The 21,114-nt window shown below is 34.4% G+C and overlaps 2 protein-coding genes across 3 annotated transcripts; one reads left to right on the forward strand and one right to left on the reverse strand.

Annotated features, from left to right (window-relative positions):
- The first annotated feature begins 1,246 nt into the window (after positions 1–1,246).
- On the forward strand, positions 1,247–17,841 carry LOC123716218 (leucine-rich PPR motif-containing protein, mitochondrial-like). 2 transcript variants are annotated; one of them, XM_045671849.1, is made up of 17 exons: positions 1,247–1,431; positions 1,532–1,882; positions 2,935–3,091; positions 3,211–3,320; positions 3,527–3,758; positions 3,999–4,205; positions 5,078–5,291; positions 5,780–5,992; positions 8,052–8,272; positions 8,530–8,700; positions 9,296–9,454; positions 10,036–10,250; positions 11,044–11,217; positions 12,356–12,578; positions 13,341–13,563; positions 14,340–14,525; positions 17,755–17,841. In XM_045671849.1, the coding sequence occupies exons 1-16, from the start codon at positions 1,331–1,333 to the stop codon at positions 14,513–14,515; spliced, it is 3,147 nt and encodes a 1,048-aa protein (XP_045527805.1). In that variant the 5' UTR covers positions 1,247–1,330; the 3' UTR covers positions 14,516–14,525; positions 17,755–17,841. The 2 variants fall into 2 exon arrangements, with proteins under 2 accessions (XP_045527805.1, XP_045527804.1); XM_045671848.1 differs by lacking the exon at positions 17,755–17,841 and having other exon boundaries at positions 14,340–14,582.
- LOC123716219 (intraflagellar transport protein 74 homolog) lies at positions 15,221–20,502 on the reverse strand. Its single transcript, XM_045671850.1, has 11 exons — positions 20,338–20,502; positions 17,761–17,884; positions 17,405–17,642; positions 17,138–17,334; positions 16,889–17,065; positions 16,698–16,823; positions 16,519–16,620; positions 16,152–16,454; positions 15,962–16,076; positions 15,764–15,873; positions 15,221–15,469 (listed from the first exon to the last, which is right to left on the reverse strand). Exons 1-11 carry the CDS (start codon positions 20,448–20,450, stop codon positions 15,260–15,262), a joined length of 1,815 nt encoding a protein of 604 aa, XP_045527806.1. The 5' UTR covers positions 20,451–20,502; the 3' UTR covers positions 15,221–15,259.
- Positions 20,503–21,114: the final 612 nt, after the last annotated feature.

A 21,114-nucleotide genomic window follows, 5' to 3' on the forward strand; every position in this document is an offset into this window, starting at 1 on the left:
CTCAAACACGAATCACAGACTACAATAAAATTTCAATAGTACTAAGAATAGTCAATACTCAACTGTCAAGGCACGAATGACGGCTCCATAGAATAATAATTATAGTCTAATATACTAATAAAACATATTTTATCCTTTATTTTCCAATGCGTAACAAAGAGGTAAATAATGTTTATATTGTCTAAAATTAATTAAGAATAGGATCTATATAAATCGCCTTCAAAGAGCAAACGAAGAAATATGTACTTTGATCCTATACTTTTTTTACCTATCAATACGAAATACGAGCAAATGGTATACGTAAATGCTCGCGAACCCCCTAGTTATTAGATTGTAGCATATACATTATACATATTATTTATAAATTCCACATAATAGTTAGCATTATCTTGACATTCTTATATTTACATTTCAATTTATTTTTATTGAAACTTTCTAGGCTCTTCATCGACACATCCAGTGCGCTTTGTAATTTATTATTGGATGCTCAAAATTTTATATATTATTTTGTAATCGTTAAAACAGTATTTTTTTTAATGTTTTCGTCTACCCCATCAGTTTATTAACATAGAATTATTATTATCTAATCTAATCATATCGTCCTTTGTTGACGGCGTTTGTTCCTATCCGGACTCCGAACGACTTGTACAGACCACTTGTATATTCCTTATTATATTAATGTACTTCGTGATGGAAGGAAACGAAAAAGAGGGCGAGCCTGACCCGCCCATCTCAATAAAGAGACCACGGCGGTGGCTCGAAGATCTCCAGGATGTTTCTGATGCTAATGGTGGAGGTGCCATGGCAGGTTCTCATGGAATATCGAACCCTAATGACAAAAATATTATAGCCAAAACATTAAAAAAATACGGAATTTAAGGTTTTCATTGAAAGTAAAAACACAAAAGACAGACTAATAGATATAAAAGTACAATCTATTTAAAACGTAATAGCGCAAAAAAAATGCGATCTTTTGACAACACAATACTGCTAACAATTTAATACACAATAATTGATTTAAGAAAACTAGTGGAACGTTAGAATATTATATTATATAATATGAACATGCAAATAAAAAAAATAACTGAAAATTTGTGTTTTTTGAAAATAAGACTTTAAGTAAAAGGCTTGTTACCAGCCCATAAAATTATAAAAAAAACAAAGTTGACAGCCGATAACTAATAATAAAAATTTCGAAAAATAAAAATTGTGGTAGATGTCAAAATTATATTGTTATTGGATTGGATAATAAATTCAAATTCATTTATGTAAATAATAATAAATTAAAGTTTATTTATAACATTTTTAAGTTTGTAACAATAAATTTAATATGTTAACGAGACAAATGTTTACAACATTAATAAAGAGGAAATTGTTTTTAAATAGAAAATTTCCACCTCTCTGTTGTAAATGTGAAATTCTACAATATAGGTTAGGAAATCAATGTCTATCAATCAAACTTCTATATATCTTCTATATATAAGTGTAAACCTAGATCTTCAGTTCATCTTGAACCGTTTATTTATTACAGACAAATTCGTAAAGTCACTGGTTGTGAGAGTGAACACAGTTCTGAAAAGATTTCAAGTAAAAACAGAATATTACTTTCTGGAGCCTTACAGAAGGATTTTACAAGATTAACAAAAAAACTATCGCCCGAGGACTTATTAGAAAAATTGATTGCTAACCTCTCTTCAGACATCTATCAAAGGCATAGAGTATACAAAAATGATTTAATAAGAGTGATAAACAAAATTAAGGAGGTTAAATTCTCTACTAAAAAACAAGAGCTGCTCCTCATAAGTTGCTGTTCAGAACTGTTACCTGATGAGACCCCAGCCGCAAGAATGATATTGGTTGAGGAAATATGGAATACTATTAAGTAAGATATTGTATAACTGTCAAATAGTATCTTTGAATTATAGCCTGAAAAATAGTAACAGTATGGTTTATAGACCGTCGGTTTCCGCACATAGACTCTAAAAGGTTTTTGTTCATTCAACTTAGTGTGCCCAAATTAATCTAATTGATGTGTTACCTGCTGGCTTAAAATGCATCAATGGTTCAGACACCTAAACATATTTGCTTATTTGCACTCTTACTGATGGTATGTAATCACACTTGACTCAAAGAGTTATCTATGTATTGTGATTATAGGTATCACTTAAACCTCTATTTATGTACAACCTAGTTACTAAATTGACAAATTGTTTCCCCTATATGCATATTTTGTAATATGTTTATGCAGGAAAATGCTATAAAGGTCTCTACCCATTACACCGTATTATACCATGACCATCCTATGAACGTGTCAGGCACGGAAAATAATACGACACGGTCTACCTTGCCCACTGAACGGACCGACGGCGTTTTGTACCCGTATGTAACGCGTACGATGACCGCACACAACCCGTATGATGTCCTTATATTATTATAACGTAGTTGATCGGAATCCGTCATTCTCATGTGCATATCAGACTCTAGCGGACGTGTGCTTTCATGTCACTATGGCTATTAGAAGAACCACTAGACAATTGGCAATGATTGCCATAATATTGGATGAAGAAGAACAAGAACGTGCAACAAAAACTCGACGCTACTGGATTCACGATTCCATAAAAGAACGAAAAACCAAAGGGGAATACCGCCTTCGCACAGTGGTTTGGCAACGTCGCATGTCATGCATGGAGCGTACCAGGACCGGCAAAATATTCTTATTGAGAATAGTTGCCGCTCCGAGCATGACACGCGACGGTGTTGGTTGGTGATGGAACGGTCTAGTGAGCATAGTCCCATACTTTTCATACAAAGAATATTTTTTTGTCTGACACATTCATAGCATGGTCATGGTATAATACGGTGTAATGGGTAGAGACCTTAAAGATGTAAAAATGGGTGTGAAAATATTACAAATAAATATTATATAAATTTCAGATGCCATACAAAATTTGATATAGACCATTATAATGAGCTGCTGAGAGTATATGTTGCAAACATGAGGACAGTGATACCTAATAACTTCATAGACCAGATGTTACCTGTTAAACCAAATAACACTACTTATGAGTTGATGTTAAAGGCTTTAAGTGAGGTTAGTTTATAATTCTTATTTTAATTCTGGACTAAGAATTAGGCCCATACATAGTATGCTTATAATATGGACCTATTTTTTTTGTAAGTAACCAATTTTGTATGACCTTTACATGACAGGCAGGTGATATCAATAGAGCTACAGAAGTGATTTCAAACATGAAAGCTTTAGAAATACCAGCCAGTGAGAATGTTTTCAACTCACTTATTGTTTGCCATGGTAAAGCTGGGTAAGTTATTTTTATAAGTTTTTAATGTAATAATATAGGCTAATATAGGTATATATATGCTGAATTTAACTGCCTAAGTGGTAAGCATTATGAACTCCATATCATGGGCTTGAATTTTAGGTGGGACTGAAAATAAACTAATTAAAAAAATTATATTTATATGTAGTAATTTTCTATTTTAATTAAAGATATGATCCTTGTTATAGAAAATTAAGTGGCATCCAAGAAGTAACAACTATGATGAGCTCTTTAAAAATAAATAAATCTGTTGACACTTACACCGCGATAGCAAGAGCTTATGCTTGGAATAAAAAGCACAATATGCTTCTTGATGAGATGAAGAAAGCTGAAAATAATGAAATACAGTTTGACGAAATCCACATTATGGAAATAGTCAAAAGTTTAGCTGATGTTGTAAATTATGAGCCAGTGCCAAAGGTTAGTATAAAAATGAGTGTATTGTATGACTAACTGTCACACTGTCTTTAGATAAATGCACTATAACATATAATTATATGGCATTATAACTTGGTTATGCCTGGTGTATTACCAGCCATAACTAGTTATTGAAAGTGCAATTAACAGATTAAAAAAAATCTATAATTTCATAATTTTGCGTATTTTTTTTATTATTTGTGGTAAACATTTGTTTATGTGGTGTTGTTTACATTGTTTTAGGTATTACAGTATTTGCCAGAAGCTATACTCAAATCACCATCAATTTCACCATATATGCAAAGTGTAGCAACTTTACTTGTTTTTCAAAACCATCCATTGGTTGCTCTTGAGATCTACAAATGTTTGCCATTGCCATCTTTTGGGCCTAAAGACGACCAAGGACTACATGGAAGAAGTTTGGTCAGGGATTGTGTGAAGGCGTCATTGGTAAGATACTAACAATTATAATAAAATGCTAGGTTTTGTATTAAGGTCCTCTTCATCCTTTACCAACGTTCAAAGTACAGTTATTCTTACAAATCACTTGCATGTAGTATTTTAGAGTATGCTACTGTAATCTGGTCACCACATAACAAAAATACATAAATACTATTGAAATGGTTCAAAAACGTTTCCTTAGAATTAATATTCACACTTATCTTCTTAGAAAAAATTCCATTCTTAGTAATCCTAGAGTTACTCGAACTAAAAGTTTTGTGTACATACCTACGGCTCGCCTATCTGCTACTTTGAATAGTCCAGTGAATAGGCTATCTCGCTCTTACGACTTGATTACTAACATCGATGAAATTATTGATGTGTTTAAAACTGTCTGCCAAGTTACCGTAACCTTGTTTATCATACACTTAATGAGGTTTAAGTTTTCATTTAGGTTTTAGCAATTTAATAATTATTACTTATTATTAATTTTAGATTTTTTTATTGTCTTATTTGTTTTAATTTTTCTCCTTTCAAAGATTACTTATGTTCTAATACAATTGATATGTATGTGTGTGTTAAATTTGTGATATCATATTTTCTTGTATTTTTAGACATACACATTGTTTTAGAACATATAAATAAATAAATATTTAACCAGATAACTTTATGAAACATACTTTTGCAAATTCCATCAATAACCAGCTGGTCATTGAAGTATTTTCAAAACAATTAATGAAATTCATCTTACAAGAAAACAATGTATCAATTCTGTAAAGGCTGTCAATGCCCTTGTCCTCAGTGTCTGACAGACATGTCAATTTGAGACTATTAAGACTAGTTTCTTTGAAATACTGATTAGAGTACTTATTAATTTACAGCCCTCAAGTGTAATAGCCCTTGTAACGCAAGAGCTGATGTCGTCTGGGAGAAACCCTATAGCACTGCAAAATGCATCTGAATGTGCTTTACAATTAGGAAAAGTTCCCTTGGCCTTGGAAATGTTCACTAGAATGAAGCTTCTCGGAATGCCACTAAGACCACATTACTTCTGGCCTATATTGTTGCATAGTTCTAAAACATATGGAGAAAAGGGTGAGAATATTTTTTTAATGGCACAATTATCTCATAAATTAATTTAGTGATATACTATAAAAATCATTGCAATGTAATCAGTACTCAAACTAAATAACATACAATTATGATTTAATATTTAAGATAGTTAATATAAACCATTCTATTTTAATGAATACCTATACAAACACAGTGCCTCATTTAGCTTTTCTTGGTCTTCAAAGCATCTTGTCAAAATTATTTTTTTATTAGTATATACCCAGAATTGTGTTAGGTGATATCAATCGTCCCATTTTATATGTATTCAATGAAAGTTATAGATGATTCTTATTATATATATATTATTTTTTCTAATCTAAACTGATATATTTTTTAAATTTATAAGCTAAAGATCCTTTCTTCTTGTCTTAGCATTGTTATCGATTTATATAATGCTGCATTAGTCGCTATTTACATTTTGCAATAGTCGTATTTCTATTGTCTAACATTAGTGATCTTTTAAAATTTAGGTATCATGAACACACTATCAACAATGGTGACTATGGATGTAAAACCAGATTATGACACAATCTTCCTCTACGTACTTCCTTTCGTCAGCTTCACGTCTCCTCAGAATCTGATGAAGAAATTCCTAGAAACGGGTCTCAATGTAAGTTTGGTATTGACTCCAATGATGGAGACTTTGCTGAATACGGGTCAAGTACGAGCTGCAAGCGAAATATGTAAGTATAGTATAATAAAATAAAATAAAGTTTGACCTCTGAAGAAGAACTCTTTTCCAACCACTACATATTTTGTCGAGTTAGGAATAAATATCGCAATAGTGGGGTCTCTGTTAGGTACTGTTTATCGCTGACGGGTTTTCATATGTTGACTTTTTAGTAAAACTTATTTTATATTTAGAAAATGGAATAACAATCGTTATCTTTCGGTGCCTACAACTAGTTACTGTGATAAACTCGCAGTTTGTAAAAAAAAAATGGAAATGTGTCAAAAATCATTTATTCATATAGGTAACACAATGTACACGTATGAACGTTAAAAAATATACATTAAATGCTTCTAATTTTACATTTACTACCACTTATCAAATCAAGGGCGTAGAACTGAAGAGAGTTTGTAGGGGGCAACCATTACACCATGTTCTACATGACCCAAGTAATAAATAATAAATTAAAAATAAAGATTCGTCTCAGTTTGTCAAAGATCCTATATCAGCAGGAGGCATGGTGAAATAGGAGCACGCACTTACATAGTCGAATTTGGAGATAGCCCTACAAGTTTTGCCTCTGGACCTACACATACAGCAGAAGGCGGCACTGGCTGCCATTAGGCTGAAGGTGCTGGATCTATGGGGCAAAAATCACTACAGCACACACACAGCGATTCTTAACAGGGTGATAGAGTACCAACCTCTATTAGCCGCTCCATGTGATAGGATCACAAATCAGAACATACTTAACAGAAGATACCATGTGCAAATGAGAGAAGAGGAATGTGATAGATCACCCCTGAATGAGCTGTGCATATACACCGATGGCTCAAAAACAGGCTGTGGCTCTGGAGCTGGCATATTCTCTCTTGATCTCAATATCAACATACACCTACCCTTGGGCACATACAGCTCGATCTTTCAGTGCGAATGTGTCGCTATAACTGAAGCAGCCAGAGCCGTGCAGCGGTTAGGAATTAATAACTTTTGTATTAAGTTCGTATCCGCCAGTGCGTCTGTGCTGATGGCGTTGGTAAGCAAAAAGACCAACAGTAGACTGATACTGGATTGTCACGAGGCAATAACCCTGACAAACAGAGTTACCCTGCAGTGGATCAAGGGACATAGTGGATCACTTGGCAACGATGCTGCCGATGAGCTTGCGAGAAGAGGTTCGGAGATGAGGCCTGCAGGTCCGTATCCGCTCCTTCCCTTATCCTTCTCGCAGGTGCGAGCCTGGGTATGCCAGAGATCCACAGAGCTCCAACATCAACGTTGGTCACAAGGTGCGGGCTGCAGACAGTCCAAAATGGCTCTGCCAGCAGTCAACCGACAGCTTACCAAACAACTTCTAAACTTGAATAGAATAAATCTGAAAACAATGATAGGGACAATTACGGGCCATTGTCTCCTTAATAAACATCTTTATGTCCTAGGCGCGACAGACAGCCCCCTGTGCAGAGGCTGTTTCAGCGCAGAGGAATCAGTCACCCACGTAGTCCTGGAATGCGAGGCTGTGACTAAGCAACGTGTAGAAATCCTCGGAACAGTGAGGTCGCTCCGTGAAGCCTGCGAGGTGCCCAGGAGACTTCTGTGCTTCTGGAAGGAGTTAGGCTGGCTTAGTTAGCCAGGACTTTACGCACAATGGACCTATTGAGCGTCTAAGTGCGGAAACAGAGTCCACACATACATACATACATAGTCGAAATAACTAAAATCACCGCATACACGAATTCAAGTACGACCAGTCATCATAAGTAGCACCCGTTCACGAATATCACGCATGGCCAGCCATCGGCCCCCTCGCTATATTTTAGGGAAAGAGACAACCCGATGCATGCACGCCGCCCCTAGCTAGTGTACTCGCGTAAACCAAGACCAAGCTTTTACCGTCACAGATTTTAGGGCCAAACAAATAGATTTTGCCACAGGCGTGACATGCACATTTGTATGGAATATGTCATGTTTTGACAATTTTTTGATGTTTGATCGGTAGGTATAGAATACCGGATGTTTGTAAACATAAACAACATATTTTAGTATATCAATATTAAGAATGTACTTTTCAGGTGAACTATTCCAAGGCAAAGTGGATTGTGAGCGTCTAATAAAAGCATTATATAAAGGATATCTAATGAGTGGAGATTTGAAATCTACCATACACATACTAGAGGATATGACGACGAAGGCTGTAGATACGAGTAAGGATTGGATTGGAAGGTGTCTTTGTCAGTTTATGAAAGGCAAACATGTCAAGGACAATGTTAATGATGTTTTGAATATCGCTAAGGTAAGCTGATAATAAATTTAGGTTAAAAAGCATATCTACATGAAGTTTAACTTGCTCATGGCTAGACTTGAGAGACTGATTTGAATACAATAGATGTTAAATTAAAATTAATTTCATTGGTTCCCGTTTTTTACAACTATTATTTGAACAATCAGATTCTAATTAATACCAAGGCTTTTTTTTACATTTTCTATCAGCGGATTTAATTACAAGAAAACAGAAATTTTGAAATTATTTAGAAATTACTTATCTTACAGGCTTTAAGTTCCACTTCCAAGAGGATTTCTACGGCAGCGTGCGATATCTGCTTATCTAATATACCAGAAGACCATAAAAACAAAGATAATCTAAAAGAGGCTTTATTCAATATTATGGACGAGCGATTAAAAGACGAAGGAGAGTTCTTTGTGCAAAATATGCCTCATCCAGTAAGTATTGTGAATCTTATATATATAGGTAAAAATTCTAAATAATGTAAATTGAGACTAGTTCCACTTGTAACCTGTACTAATATTATAAGGAGGTAAAGTTTGCGAGATTGTAGCCCTCTAATCTCTGGATCGACTGATTCGATTTTCAAAAGTCCTTTACTAATACTTTAAAAATAAATAAAAGAAAGCCACGTCATTTGTGAGTTTCATCGTTGACGTGTCGGAGATAAACGGTCGATCGAAAACGTTTCTTAACGATCGAACACGCCCTTAACGATGTATACGATTGAGTTCTAGAGAAAAATTGTTCAAACAAACATGTCAAATCAGCTCATTCATGAAACCTAAATCAATATAATTGCAACCTTAAGTAATTCATTTGTCTCTTCGTGTTAAATCGTGTTTTCGCTAATATAGAAAGAGACGTAAAGTTTTGTAAATGAATTTAACTATTTCAAGAGTTCTTTCACATATGGTGATCATTATTAACGATATAGTTCACCCGCTATTAGGAAAGATGGTAGTATTTCATAGTAATTTAACTTTGAGGGTGGGTAGTCATACATTTTGAGAACTCATTATATATCTACAGAAACATATGAACGAAGGTTCTCTTCGCGCTCATTTAAGCGAGCTAGAGGCGAAGGGTATGAACACACGCGGCGTTCTCCGTAAGCTGTTGCAACAATATTGCAGGGAAGGAAATCTTCCAGCTGCCAGGGAGATCGCAGACAGGTGTCAGAAAGAAGGGGTTCGTGATTTAAACATATTTGAATGTGAGAACGTATATTAAATGGCTTAAAGTTTATAGAGTGCAGTAAGAGAACCGATGTGGCATTTGGTGTATCTGCAATGCTATATTACGTGTAGTCTTCATAATATGAAAAAAATAAAAGTTTGATTTTTGTGAATGAATGATCCAACGACAAAGTAATAATTAAATTAGGTTTGCATAACCGCCATGTCAGTTATCATTCCGCACAGCCTACTTAATCACTTTAATACCTGAGTTGTCCTTCAGTGCTTATCTTTTAAAGAGGTTCTGGTTTTTAATAATTGGCTGGAGTTGAACAAAAAACTACCTTACAAGTTTGCACCTACTATGACGTTATCTAACGACGTAACCTATTAAAATATTATAGTTCAATGAAGTAGCGCATAATTTTATTGCACTATGATAATATTTTTTTTGATGACAAAAATAACAGATAAGATACCTTCTATTGCAAAGGACATGGAAAAATTTCTTAGTACTGGAAGCATCGTTACACCTGAGGACAACTCTGTGACTATTAAAAAGACAACCAAAACATTTCTTGAATACGATTCCAGGTATTTCTATCAGCTGGTATGAAAGCTGCAATGTTTGACCTTCACGTGAAGTTAGGTGAGCTTGACTTAGCTGAACTGACGTTAGCTGATCTTAGCCGGTCTGCCCCTAACTTCATGTTAGACGAATTCAAAGTTATCGACTTCGCAACTTTGATGGTGTATAGAAAGAAGATCAGCCAGGCCTTTGTGTTAATACAAGAGCAGTCTAAGAGACGGTAAGATCACTACCTTCTCATATTCCTTCGTAGTCTTTCGGTGACGGTAATAATGAAGTTTTTAACATTTTCATTTTTCTATCGAGCAGAGTAATGGCCTAGCGGCTTTAGCGTGCGACACTCATCTCTGAGTTTGTAGTTTCTCTGATTTAGGATTTCTGTATATGTGCGTAAAATAAATTATCGTGAGGAAATCAGCATGCCTTAGACCCAAAAATTTGACAACGTGTATCAGTTACAGAAGGTTAGTCACCATTTTTTTCTCTCAGTTTTGGTAAACTTCAAAATCATTTATTTTAGGGAACACAATGTACACTTATGAACGGCAATAAAGAAATACATATTTAATGTTTCTAATTTTACATTTACTGCCAGTTCTCAAGGGCTAAAACGGACGAGAAGAACTTCGCTCACTCTAGTGAGCTTCCGTCCTGCCCTTCAAGCGATTGACCACCCCGCGACGGCCCAAGCCGAGGTTCGAGTCTCACAGGAGACGCCCTTGCGCTAGCCGCGGGATAAAACGCTATTCTGGCCGAGCTACGCTCGCCAAAACAGCCCGAGCTGAGCTGTAAAGGCCCTTAAGGCCAACATCGAGATTCCATTCTTTAAAAAAAAAATATCCGCACGTATTTGGTGCACGGACCGCAGTCTTAACCGACTGTCACCTCTCTCCCTCACTGCTATTATTTTTATTGATTAAATTATGAATTAAATTGTATTACTGATGTCTGAGCCAATTCCGACATATTTAATAAATATTTTTTATATTGTGCACTATTTTGTGTTATTTCAGGAGAGTATCAGGCGGTCAGAGTATATCAAAGAATTGCTGGCGGCTTTTGGATGCGATATCAGCTCAGGGCTCACACGTTGATACGAGGAAAATGTTTGAGCTTCTCAGTTCTTTGAACTATTGCAAGCCGACTAACACACTACTAGGACCATTAGTTAGAGCGCATTTGAAGACGTAAGTCTATTTTATGAATTGCAAAGGTTATATGTTATTTTCTATAGATGAAAATGCATCATAGACTGTCGTTTCTCGTAAAAAGCGTGTTCACTTCTCTGCTGTTTTAAATCTTTCCCAAACAGTATAACATGGCTTCAAGTTCATTCAAGCGACAGCTAAATAGACATCTCTTTTATAGGCGTGTCCTCCAATATCTCGCGGCGGCATCTCACTTAACATAAGGCCAAACGTCTGTCCAGTTCCGTGAATAAAAAATAGACAGTGTTAAAAGTATTTTAGTAGTCCTTGCAATAACGATTGATATTTTGAATTTTCCAGTTTTTTTTTTTAATTTAATTTATGTGACAATAATAGAATAAAATCATAATATGTTATATTAGAAAATGTGTGTGTGTGCTGTGAGACGCGACAAATGAATATAAAAGTAGTTTTTCAACTTACTTTTGTATGTTGGTTAAGGTTCGGTTATCTAATATCTGACTGGGAGTTCATTAATTAACCGCGGTTGCAAATATCTCAACGTTCTCGTTCTTTGCTCTCTCGATGTACGGAGCCGAACTTACGGTCCGCTCGGGTCTGTACGTCATGCTCAACTCGTTTTTTTATGTTATCGCGTAAAAAGTGCTTGACTAAAAGACACTTAAGAAAAACACTTTTTGAACGGATTAAAGCTATGTATTATTATTAAAACTGGATTGTATGATAAACAGTTTTCAATACCAAGTACCAAGGTTTAGCATCGTGTCACCAACAACATAATAAGTGTATTATGTTGTTAAAATCGATTTCTCCGTTCAATAGCTTTACGAGAGTCCCTTTTCCAATTTCGAACTAGCAAACACGTATCATCTGCGAACTGGTAACAAGTGCAGTATTCTACTTGGTTAATTAAACAAGTGTATTAATTATCTAGTGCCAATTTTTGAAAAGGTCTAGAATCTTTACAGACGTCTTGGCTTCTGTCTACGACTTCGTGCGACTCTACTTTAATACATTCTGATTTTGTCACCTTCACCGGACATGCAAATATAATAACCCACTTGAAAAGAAAAATTGGAGTTACAAAATGCACGAACTGTTACTAAACAATTGCCGATCTTTAATGGTTGTTTGAGTTTCGCTATTTAATTTTCAGTGAGAACTTCCAAGAAGCGGTCTATGAATTCGTTCGACTTGCAAAGAAGTATAAGAAGACGCCCCTAAAACACGAGCTGCTATGCAGCATACTGAGGATGATGGGCGAGGGGAAGTCTGAGGATTTCTTCCTGGTCACCGAGAAGGTCAATGGCAGATATAATAAAATGGTGAATACCATACTTAATGTTTGCAAGACTGTTCATGGAACGAGTGATGTCCGGGTAAGAATTGAGGATTTGAAAATATTTTTTGTTATTTTTTTTATCAACATTGCATAGTTATTCATTGATGTTATCTGTGTATAAAGCAATAATATGATTTATGTAAATATGTTAGAGATAAAACCAATAATAATTGGCAAAACTCAAGTCTTGTCTTGGGTTTTTACAATAAGTAGAAATAGATGCCAGTGATATGTATCATCTTAAGAAACTCAAACTAACGATAAGGATTTTTTAAAAGTTGTACGTGAGAGATTGAAAAATGCTGTTACTTTGACATGAAATTGTTAATCAGAAATTGCGCCATCTATGTTTAGCAATAGCAAATATCTAAATCCAAAGTGATATTGAATTCTGACAATTATTGTTATCGTAGTTGGAATCTCTATTGTGTTACCGACTATGGGCACTCTCCATTACCACTATTAGCTAAATTATTGAATTATTACTTTTGACTCTCGCGAAGTGTTTGCCATATTCCATAATAATTAGTTTATAATTTATATATTGATCATATTCAGGATTAAATATATTGTTGCTTAGTGACAGTTGAGAGAGTGCCGATAATGACAGTTGTTAGTAATAATTCAAATTTTATGTAAGCCGTTGACTAATGCATATACATATGTATAATGGAATTATGCATTCAATGGCCTTATCGAAAAACCTAACTTGAACATTTATTTCTACTTAAAAAATTAAATATAATGTAAAAAAAATCACCAATAAGCTCACTAAATCGCATTTTTATATAAATTCCAGCTATCCCTAATAGCTGCTTTAGCCGACGTCGGATACAAGAAAACCTTGAGACAGCTTTTCTTAGACCCCAAATTCACTTTTCACCCCGAGGCCTTGTTAAGATACTGTGAACGATTCGCCGACGAGAAACGATTGGACGCGCTTGAAGCGATCGCAGAATGTACGAAAGATTTGAGGCACTTGGATGTTATGGAGATATACAATTTGATGCTGGATGTTTATCGTAAGTGCTTTACAGTTATCTCGCCCTAACTATATAAAAGGATTTTTAATACTGGAGGCCTTCTTTAAATCATGGCAGGTAGAGCATCAGTGGTTATGAATTATAGGCCAACTCTTCTTCCACATATATATACATATTGTATAAGGTACATATGAGGTCTTGGCGCTGTATAAGAGCATTTGTCTAGGAAATCGTTAACAGAAATTAAAAAAAACTTCTTTATTTAATTTTTAAATGATTGGATTTTATCTTAAACTAGCTGTCCCCGCGGACTTCGCATCGTCTTCATATGTTTTTTTTTACCTAGTCTTAGCTACATACCTACATATTTTGCTATGCTATCCCATAGAAACTGTTTAGTTTCCCGGAATAAAAACCTAAGTATTTTTTTTTTATATTTTTAAAATTTTGCTCTCCATCAAAACCTTTCTAGCCGTGTTAGATTTTTAGCTAAGCAACATATTTTGCTATAATTTTTATTTATATAGATAACATTATTTTATACAGAAATTAATCATTGACGTCGTTCTATTATATTTCCGTACCTTTATTAGCTTTTTTAGAAAAAAAAATAGTCCATATGTTAGTTGATCACTCTTTGTGGACAAGTAGGTGATGAGCCTCACGTACCTGACACATGAAGAGATTTAGGTTCATATTAAATACGCACATCGAAATATTAATTGGTTGGCAAAACTCACGTTGACCAACACAGGCCACTAGGCCAACACTGCACTGACTAGCTCTTTTAGTATTAACTCAAATGTTTTTTTTAGAACGCGAGGATGACTACAAAAATGCTCTTGCTCTATGGTCCCGAATGCAGGACGCTGAGATTACTCCCTCCCAGAGATTTGTACGCAACTTATGTTCCATATGCAAAGCGAATAATAAGCCAATTCCCTCCGAAGTATCGGTTCTCTTGGAAAAAGTGAAAAGTGCAAATATTTAAGTAGATGTTCGTAAGTGAAAATTGTTTGTATCTGTGATATTATTTAATAAATATGCAGTGTAATTAAAAAAAATCGATATTTTAACTAACTTTTGCTACGGCTCATAATTTGATTATTGGTTTGTTAAATAGGCAGATGGTTCCTCATAGTCCAGGCAAAGTAACTGAAAATAACTCAATAGCAGTTATACAAACATTTGAATTTCGGCTAACAAATGTTTTTAATGTTACTACTACGGAGAATCATGTACAAAGTTTCGCTATTGTGTAACACAGACTATATTTTATTTTAGGAGTCGGAGGATCCCTAAAATAATTGAAATATTAAATATTTTAGAAAATAAGCTTTCTAAAGGCTTTTATAGAAAACCCTTCGTCATATAACCAATTTATTCTTAAGAATTAAACAAAATCTTCCAAAGTCACTTCGACTTCACTTACAACCTCTTAGAACTGGGTCTCAGGTTTCTGTATTTGTTTCGTGATCATTTGTTTTTTCGAACCTTCTGTTCTTGACATGTGTCGTCAACTTTTTGAGTCTAAGGCATGCCGGTTTCCTCTCGATGTTTTCCTTCACCACATGGATTAAATAAGCACATAGTCAGAAAGTCCATTGCTACTAAGTCGGGGATCTAACCTACGACCTCAGACATTGTTCTGTTAATAAAAGTCAACATATTTTATTATATATATATTTGTGTCGAGTCTGATAAACTAATTACAGAAACAATAAATTCATATGAGTCAATAAGCCTTAGTATTTAAATCTTCAATAATTTTCTTATTAAGGGATAATAAATCTCTGAATGCTTCCTTCTTTATAGGTTCATAATCGGCCCTTAGGTTAATAGAAGTTATGTCTTCCTCCAAAATTGTTTTTCTGTTTTCTAGTTGACCCAGTTGCTCTTCAAGGCTGTTTAACTTTACATACATTTCGTTTCCGTCAAGACTTGCCTACGAAATATAATAATATTTAATTAATTAAAAGTCAGGCTATTCGAATAATAGCTTATTTTTCATGCGATTGCAATAATACATCTTAATACGTTTTGTTTTATTTTTGAACCCATCACGGTTCCTAAAATACTCATGAACCATAATAATACTACTATGTTTCTTGTCATATATAATCCCAATAACATAAATTGACCCCCGATGCCAATTTTTCTAGTCATGGTATAGTATTATAATTTATTTTTATATTTATAATATAAATATAGAAATTTAGATATATAGGAGCATCTTTACTTGCAACTTCCTTAATTTGTTGGACGCTTCTATAACTGCACTCTCAGTTGGGGATAATTTTTCTTTTATTTGCCTCAATTCGCTTTCTAAATCTTTCTTTTTTTCTTCACCTAGAAGATGCAAAATATTTTTTATATAGTTTAAAACGCGAAACATCACTAAGAGCTAGTATCTCAAAACTATTCAAATACTACTAACCATCGTCTCTTAATCGTTCTAAATCTGATATTAAAAGCAACTCTTCCTTCATGACCTGGGTCTTTTCTGGCAAAGTTTGTAATTCATTGGCGAGACGATCACGCGTCGCTTCTACCTAAAATGTATGCTTTTAAAAAGTTAAGTTCATTATTAAGACATATACTCGATAATACTTATCGTCTTATCTTACTTTCTTTAAATTAGCCTGAAACCTCTCGTAATCTTTTGTTAGCATTTCAACAGTTTTCTTACTATCGTCGTAATATGTGTAACCATCCTTCTGCTTCAAATTATCAATTTCACTGAGATCTAAGTCAATATTAGAGCTGCTATGTTCTAATCCGAAAACAATATCCTTTTCCAGTTGCTCAATTCGTTCTTTCTCTTTCTTCAAGTCGTCTTCATAAGTCGAAAGAAAAGCGTCCATAGTCTCTTCTCTTTTTTTAAGCTCTCGATATTTTTTATGCCTGTCAGAATTTCCTTCTTCCAGATCCTAATAAAAAATCACTCATTAGGCTCGCCAAATTTTTATTTTTTGTACAACTTCCTAACTTTACCTGTTCAGCTTGTTCGATTAACTCCTGTACATTTTTAATTTGTTGCTTTAGATTTGCCGCATTGCTATCTAAAGCAGCGATAGCCGCGTTGTCTTCACGAACCTTAAAATGTATTAAAGATTACCAATTATGAATTAAATAACATATTATTTGTTACAAAATCACAGTAAGTAAATTACTTGAAGCAGTAACTTTTCTCTTTCCTCTTGTGGATCTAAACGATTATTAATTTCGTGTTTTAAGTTGTCACGCTTTTCTTTCGCAGCCGCTAGTCGCTTATGAAGCTCTAAAAGATGCATCTTCATCTATAACCAAAAGTGAATTGATTAAAACGAACAGGTAGTCAATGTATTTAAGAAACTACGATTACCTGTGTTGAAGAAATCTCTCTAAAGAATTCATCTTTTTCTTTATTTAAATGTTCAATTTGAGTTCTTGCTTGTTCAACTTCACCCCTTAGAGTAGCAGCCGTAGCTTCTAAATCACTGTACTGGAATTTTTGATCTTGCGTCATTTCCGTCAAAATTCTCGTCAGAGTTATTTGCTCCTGTAAAATTAATGAATAATATTATTTTTGCTTAATTAATCTTATTGCACATTTGTACTGACATCTTGTTACCTTATCCATTTGCTCTTTTAACTGCCTTAATTGATTTTCCTTCCTCTGTTTTTCCAAAAAAAATAATTCAACCTCTTCTTGTAATTGTTTGTTACTTTTCTCCAGCTCTTTCTGTTGCTCTTCAACCGCTTGTTTTGAAAGTTCCCCAGTTGATATCCTAATTGCAGTATTGTAATCAGATAGTCTTCCTTGTAGACCTGAAACAATATATTTAAAGGCCGATATCTGATGTGCTGCTTTAAATAATATATGCCAAATAGTAGTTACCAGTTAATTCCTGCGCCAGTTCACGTACTCTCTTCTCATAGTGCTTCTTAGCTGACTTCTCTCTCTCGCCAGCCTCAGCTTGTTCAGAGAGTCTGGCTATTTCAGATTTCATCTCTCGCACTTTGACTTGCATGAGTTCTTCCCAGTACCGTTTGTCCTGTAACTGTCGGGTGCGGAAACCTCTGCCTGTACCTGTGCGTAAACCTGATAATCCTTGTTGGGTTATGGGTCTGTCGATCTGAAAGTAAAGGCCAAGTTTTATAATAACTTTTACAGGTTTTTTTCTCTTTTAACCAATAAATTTCCGTAGTAGATAAATAATAATAATAAAACCTCTAAATGTCCATTAGACTCACCATTGAAAAACCGGACATCGCTGTTTGTTGTCGACCAGCTGTAGGTGGTGCCGGTCCAAAACTCGCGGTGGACAAACGGGCTGTACTGCCTCTGTAGGCAGATGTTGGCCGCATTGTGCTACTTCTAAAAAAAATAATGAATAATTGTAACTGGACGAGATTTGCTTTATTCATAAAAATTGTGCTTGTATGCAATAATGTTAATGCTTGTGCTCTTGCTTATGCCTCTGCTTATGTTCCCACTTGTGCTTTTTGCTTTGCGATTTGCATTTTTCATAGTATCTTTGTACATTTATTATTGTTATGAAGATGCTTATTTGTTTTTTTTGGTATTATTCATAATTGCGGAGTGTAGACATGGATAAATTGACCTGTGACCTATGTAAATAATAAAATTAAAATAAACAAAACACAGAGTCACTTAAAAAAATTCACAAGTTTCGTTTAATAACAACACAGATATATTCATCACAGTGTATATATCACAGAAAACAGAACAGGCTCATGGAAAAAAAAAATTGACTTTTATACATTGTTTCTTGTATACTGTAGGTGCATAATGGTAACATATCGCTAACTCTAAAACTCAAAAATAATTCTAATGATCCCACGAGTCTTAATCCATTTTTAATTAACGGCCGCCTTCAAATTCGAGTCTACGGAAGAAATTCTAAACGCTATAAATTCATTTAAACCAGGTTCAGCTGCGGGCCTGGATGGGCTGTCACCCCTACATCTAAAAAAATTGACATTATACGGTGTTGGCTAAACAGGTCAGACTCGTCTTTTAGATGCTCTAAAAAATCTTGTAAATAAAATGCTTTGCCGGGAGATAAACCAAGCTATTGCCCCGATTTGACATGGTGCAAACTTTGTGGCTCTTACCGGACAAAATGCTGGATTGGGGCCAATTGCTGTGGAAAGCACTTTTCATACATTAACCTCGAAAATTGCGGTAATACATGTTATTAATAAATTGAAAAAAAAAATTGAACCAACACAACTTGGCTTTGGCACTAAAGGCGACTGTGACATGCTTTGCGCACTCTTTTTAATAACGTTTACGTCTTTGAAAATGAATTTAATTCAATAGGCACCTTGTTGACAAAGGCTTCTGAAAACATTCATTATTATAGCGTCAGCTTTCAAAGGAGCTGGGATAATCATGTTTGTAAATCTGAATTCCAAAAATTATTAGGTCAAACTTCAATTACAGATCGCGTAAGGTTGTGGGGTCTAGGGAAGCCGGTAATGACCGGCTGGCTTAATGCTTATCCTTCGCCAAACACTGGCACCCTGATTCAATGCGAAGTTCGCATTGACATCAGCCTCTACTTGAATGGGAATTGGGAATACCCTGTATGTACTTCCCATAAGTTTCTCAATGGCTTTGAAGTAAGTAGGCTTGGACACCATGGTTCTTTTCCTCGGCTTGCCACGCTTTACATCATACGCCACAGGGTTTAAAATGTTTTAATGTTCTGTTTATTCATTTTTAATTATAGTTATTATTACTGAATAATACTGAAAACTTAAGAAAATAGTAAATACTGTATATTTGTGTTAGGATTTAAGATTTTAATTTAATAATAATAATAGCAAAGTGCTGTGTCCTGTATGCGATTTTAACATGTTTTTATGGGTTTTTTGATCTGAACACTTTGGATTTTTTTATTTCATTATCTTTTTTATAACTATTGCTATAATTTATTCGCAGTAATACAATCTCCAGACAGATTTTATTAAATCGGGACGTGACACATTAATTATAAAATATATTTGTAAAAAAAAAAACAGAACAAAATCAAAATCATTGCGTAAATTAAAAATACAGTCGAAAGACTGACACTAGCCTAGTAGTCAACTCTCAACAAATCTCAACTCAGGTCTCAATAGAGGAGTTTGAATCTTGTTTAATTACTAATAGAATTTCTCTCTACGTGCCTAAGTGTAATCATGGACATATATTTATTCTGTTGTTCATTTATCTAACTTGAAACATAATTGAGAAGATAGAAGATAACCATGTAAAAGCAAGAATTTTTGGGAACAGATGCAATATAGGTTAGTTGAAATATCTTATTAGATAAAGTTCGTTCCTGACATAGCAATTCAATAAAACAAAGACTCAACGAACAACTCAGAGCGAGTTAATATTAAACTTGCTAACTTTTTTACCTGAAATCGATAATCATTCAATTTACGTTATTCCGAACTAAGTTTTATCTATTGGTGAAATTTCGAATAGGAGCAGAGTGGCTTCAGCGTGCGACTCTCATCCCTGAGGTCGTAGGTTCGATCCCCGGCTGAGCACCAATGGATTTTATTTCTATGTGGGCATTTAACATTACCTCGAACGGTGAAGGAAAACATCGTGAGGAAACCGGCTTACCTTAGACCCAAAAAGTCGACGGCGTGCGTCAGTCACAGAAGGCTGATCACCTACTTGCCTATTAGTTTAACAAATTATCATGAAACAGATACAGAAATCTTAGGCCAAGACCTAAAAAAAAATTCGATAAGATGCACTGAAAGTACCGAAAAATCTTCAAAATCACTTAACAAAATCTAAATTACCTTGACAAGACAGACCCACTATTTGTGTATTCTCGAAAACCTCGCCGGGACACTGGTCGCGAAGCGTCTGGTCGATCAACACTAGCATGTTCACTGCTTTCAGAAAAATCCATATTTTAATCCTCGCTACCTAATTGGCATTTGAATATAATTAAATCAAGCGTTCACTCGTGCTCGTTGTTGTTTAGTAGTTGCCATGGTAACCATCACAGAGAACATTAAAGGTTATATTCGTGACAATTAACCAATAATGACTACAAATAACTTCATTGCTCAGTTTTGAGGTAAATGGAAAATTTATTAGTAATCGTGAATTTCTATCTACAAAAATAAAATAAAAGAAATTAAACTATATCCTTACATAACCAGTACACAGGCAACTAAGTTTAAGCGATAAATGGATTGAAACAATTAATGCACCGTTATAATTATTAAGTTAAAAAGATGAACGGTTGGTTGAGTCCTTGTTGAACCGCTCTTTGTTGATTAAATTTTTACAAAATTTTAAATTATTTAAAAGCAATAAATTTTGTAGATAAATACTGGCATTCATTATGTTTTAATGGGTATTGCTGAACTAAATTCTTCAAATAAGGATGTGTTTTATGATATCTTTTTAATACTAAACATTGACATATCAAGGATATTGGTATATATATTTATGGTGGTATTTTTGTACGTTTTTTTACTCTATTACTTCAGGAATATCTACAGTTGAATAGATAGACGTCGTCGTCAAGGTTACTTTATAGATTCGAAACTACACATAAGGATGAA

Source organism: Pieris brassicae, chromosome 11 (genome assembly GCF_905147105.1).
Source record: "Pieris brassicae chromosome 11, ilPieBrab1.1, whole genome shotgun sequence".
NCBI lineage: Eukaryota > Metazoa > Arthropoda > Insecta > Lepidoptera > Pieridae > Pieris > Pieris brassicae.

Excerpts from the sequence above, each read along its gene's own strand:
- LOC123716219 (XM_045671850.1), bottom strand. The coding sequence starts at position 20,450 with ATGGATTTTTCTGAAAGCAGTGAACATGCTAGTGTTGATCGACCAGAC. Across the intron at positions 16,621-16,697 it reads GAGAAAAGTTACTGCTTCAA|GTTCGTGAAGACAACGCGGC; the intron begins GTAATTTACTTA and ends ATACATTTTAAG. Across the intron at positions 15,470-15,763 it reads ACAAATTAAGGAAGTTGCAA|GCAAGTCTTGACGGAAACGA; the intron begins GTAAAGATGCTC and ends TATATTTCGTAG.
- LOC123716218 (XM_045671849.1), top strand. The coding sequence starts at position 1,331 with ATGTTAACGAGACAAATGTTTACAACATTAATAAAGAGGAAATTGTTT. Across the intron at positions 8,273-8,529 it reads ATGTTTTGAATATCGCTAAG|GCTTTAAGTTCCACTTCCAA; the intron begins GTAAGCTGATAA and ends CTTATCTTACAG. Across the intron at positions 10,251-11,043 it reads CAAGAGCAGTCTAAGAGACG|GAGAGTATCAGGCGGTCAGA; the intron begins GTAAGATCACTA and ends GTGTTATTTCAG.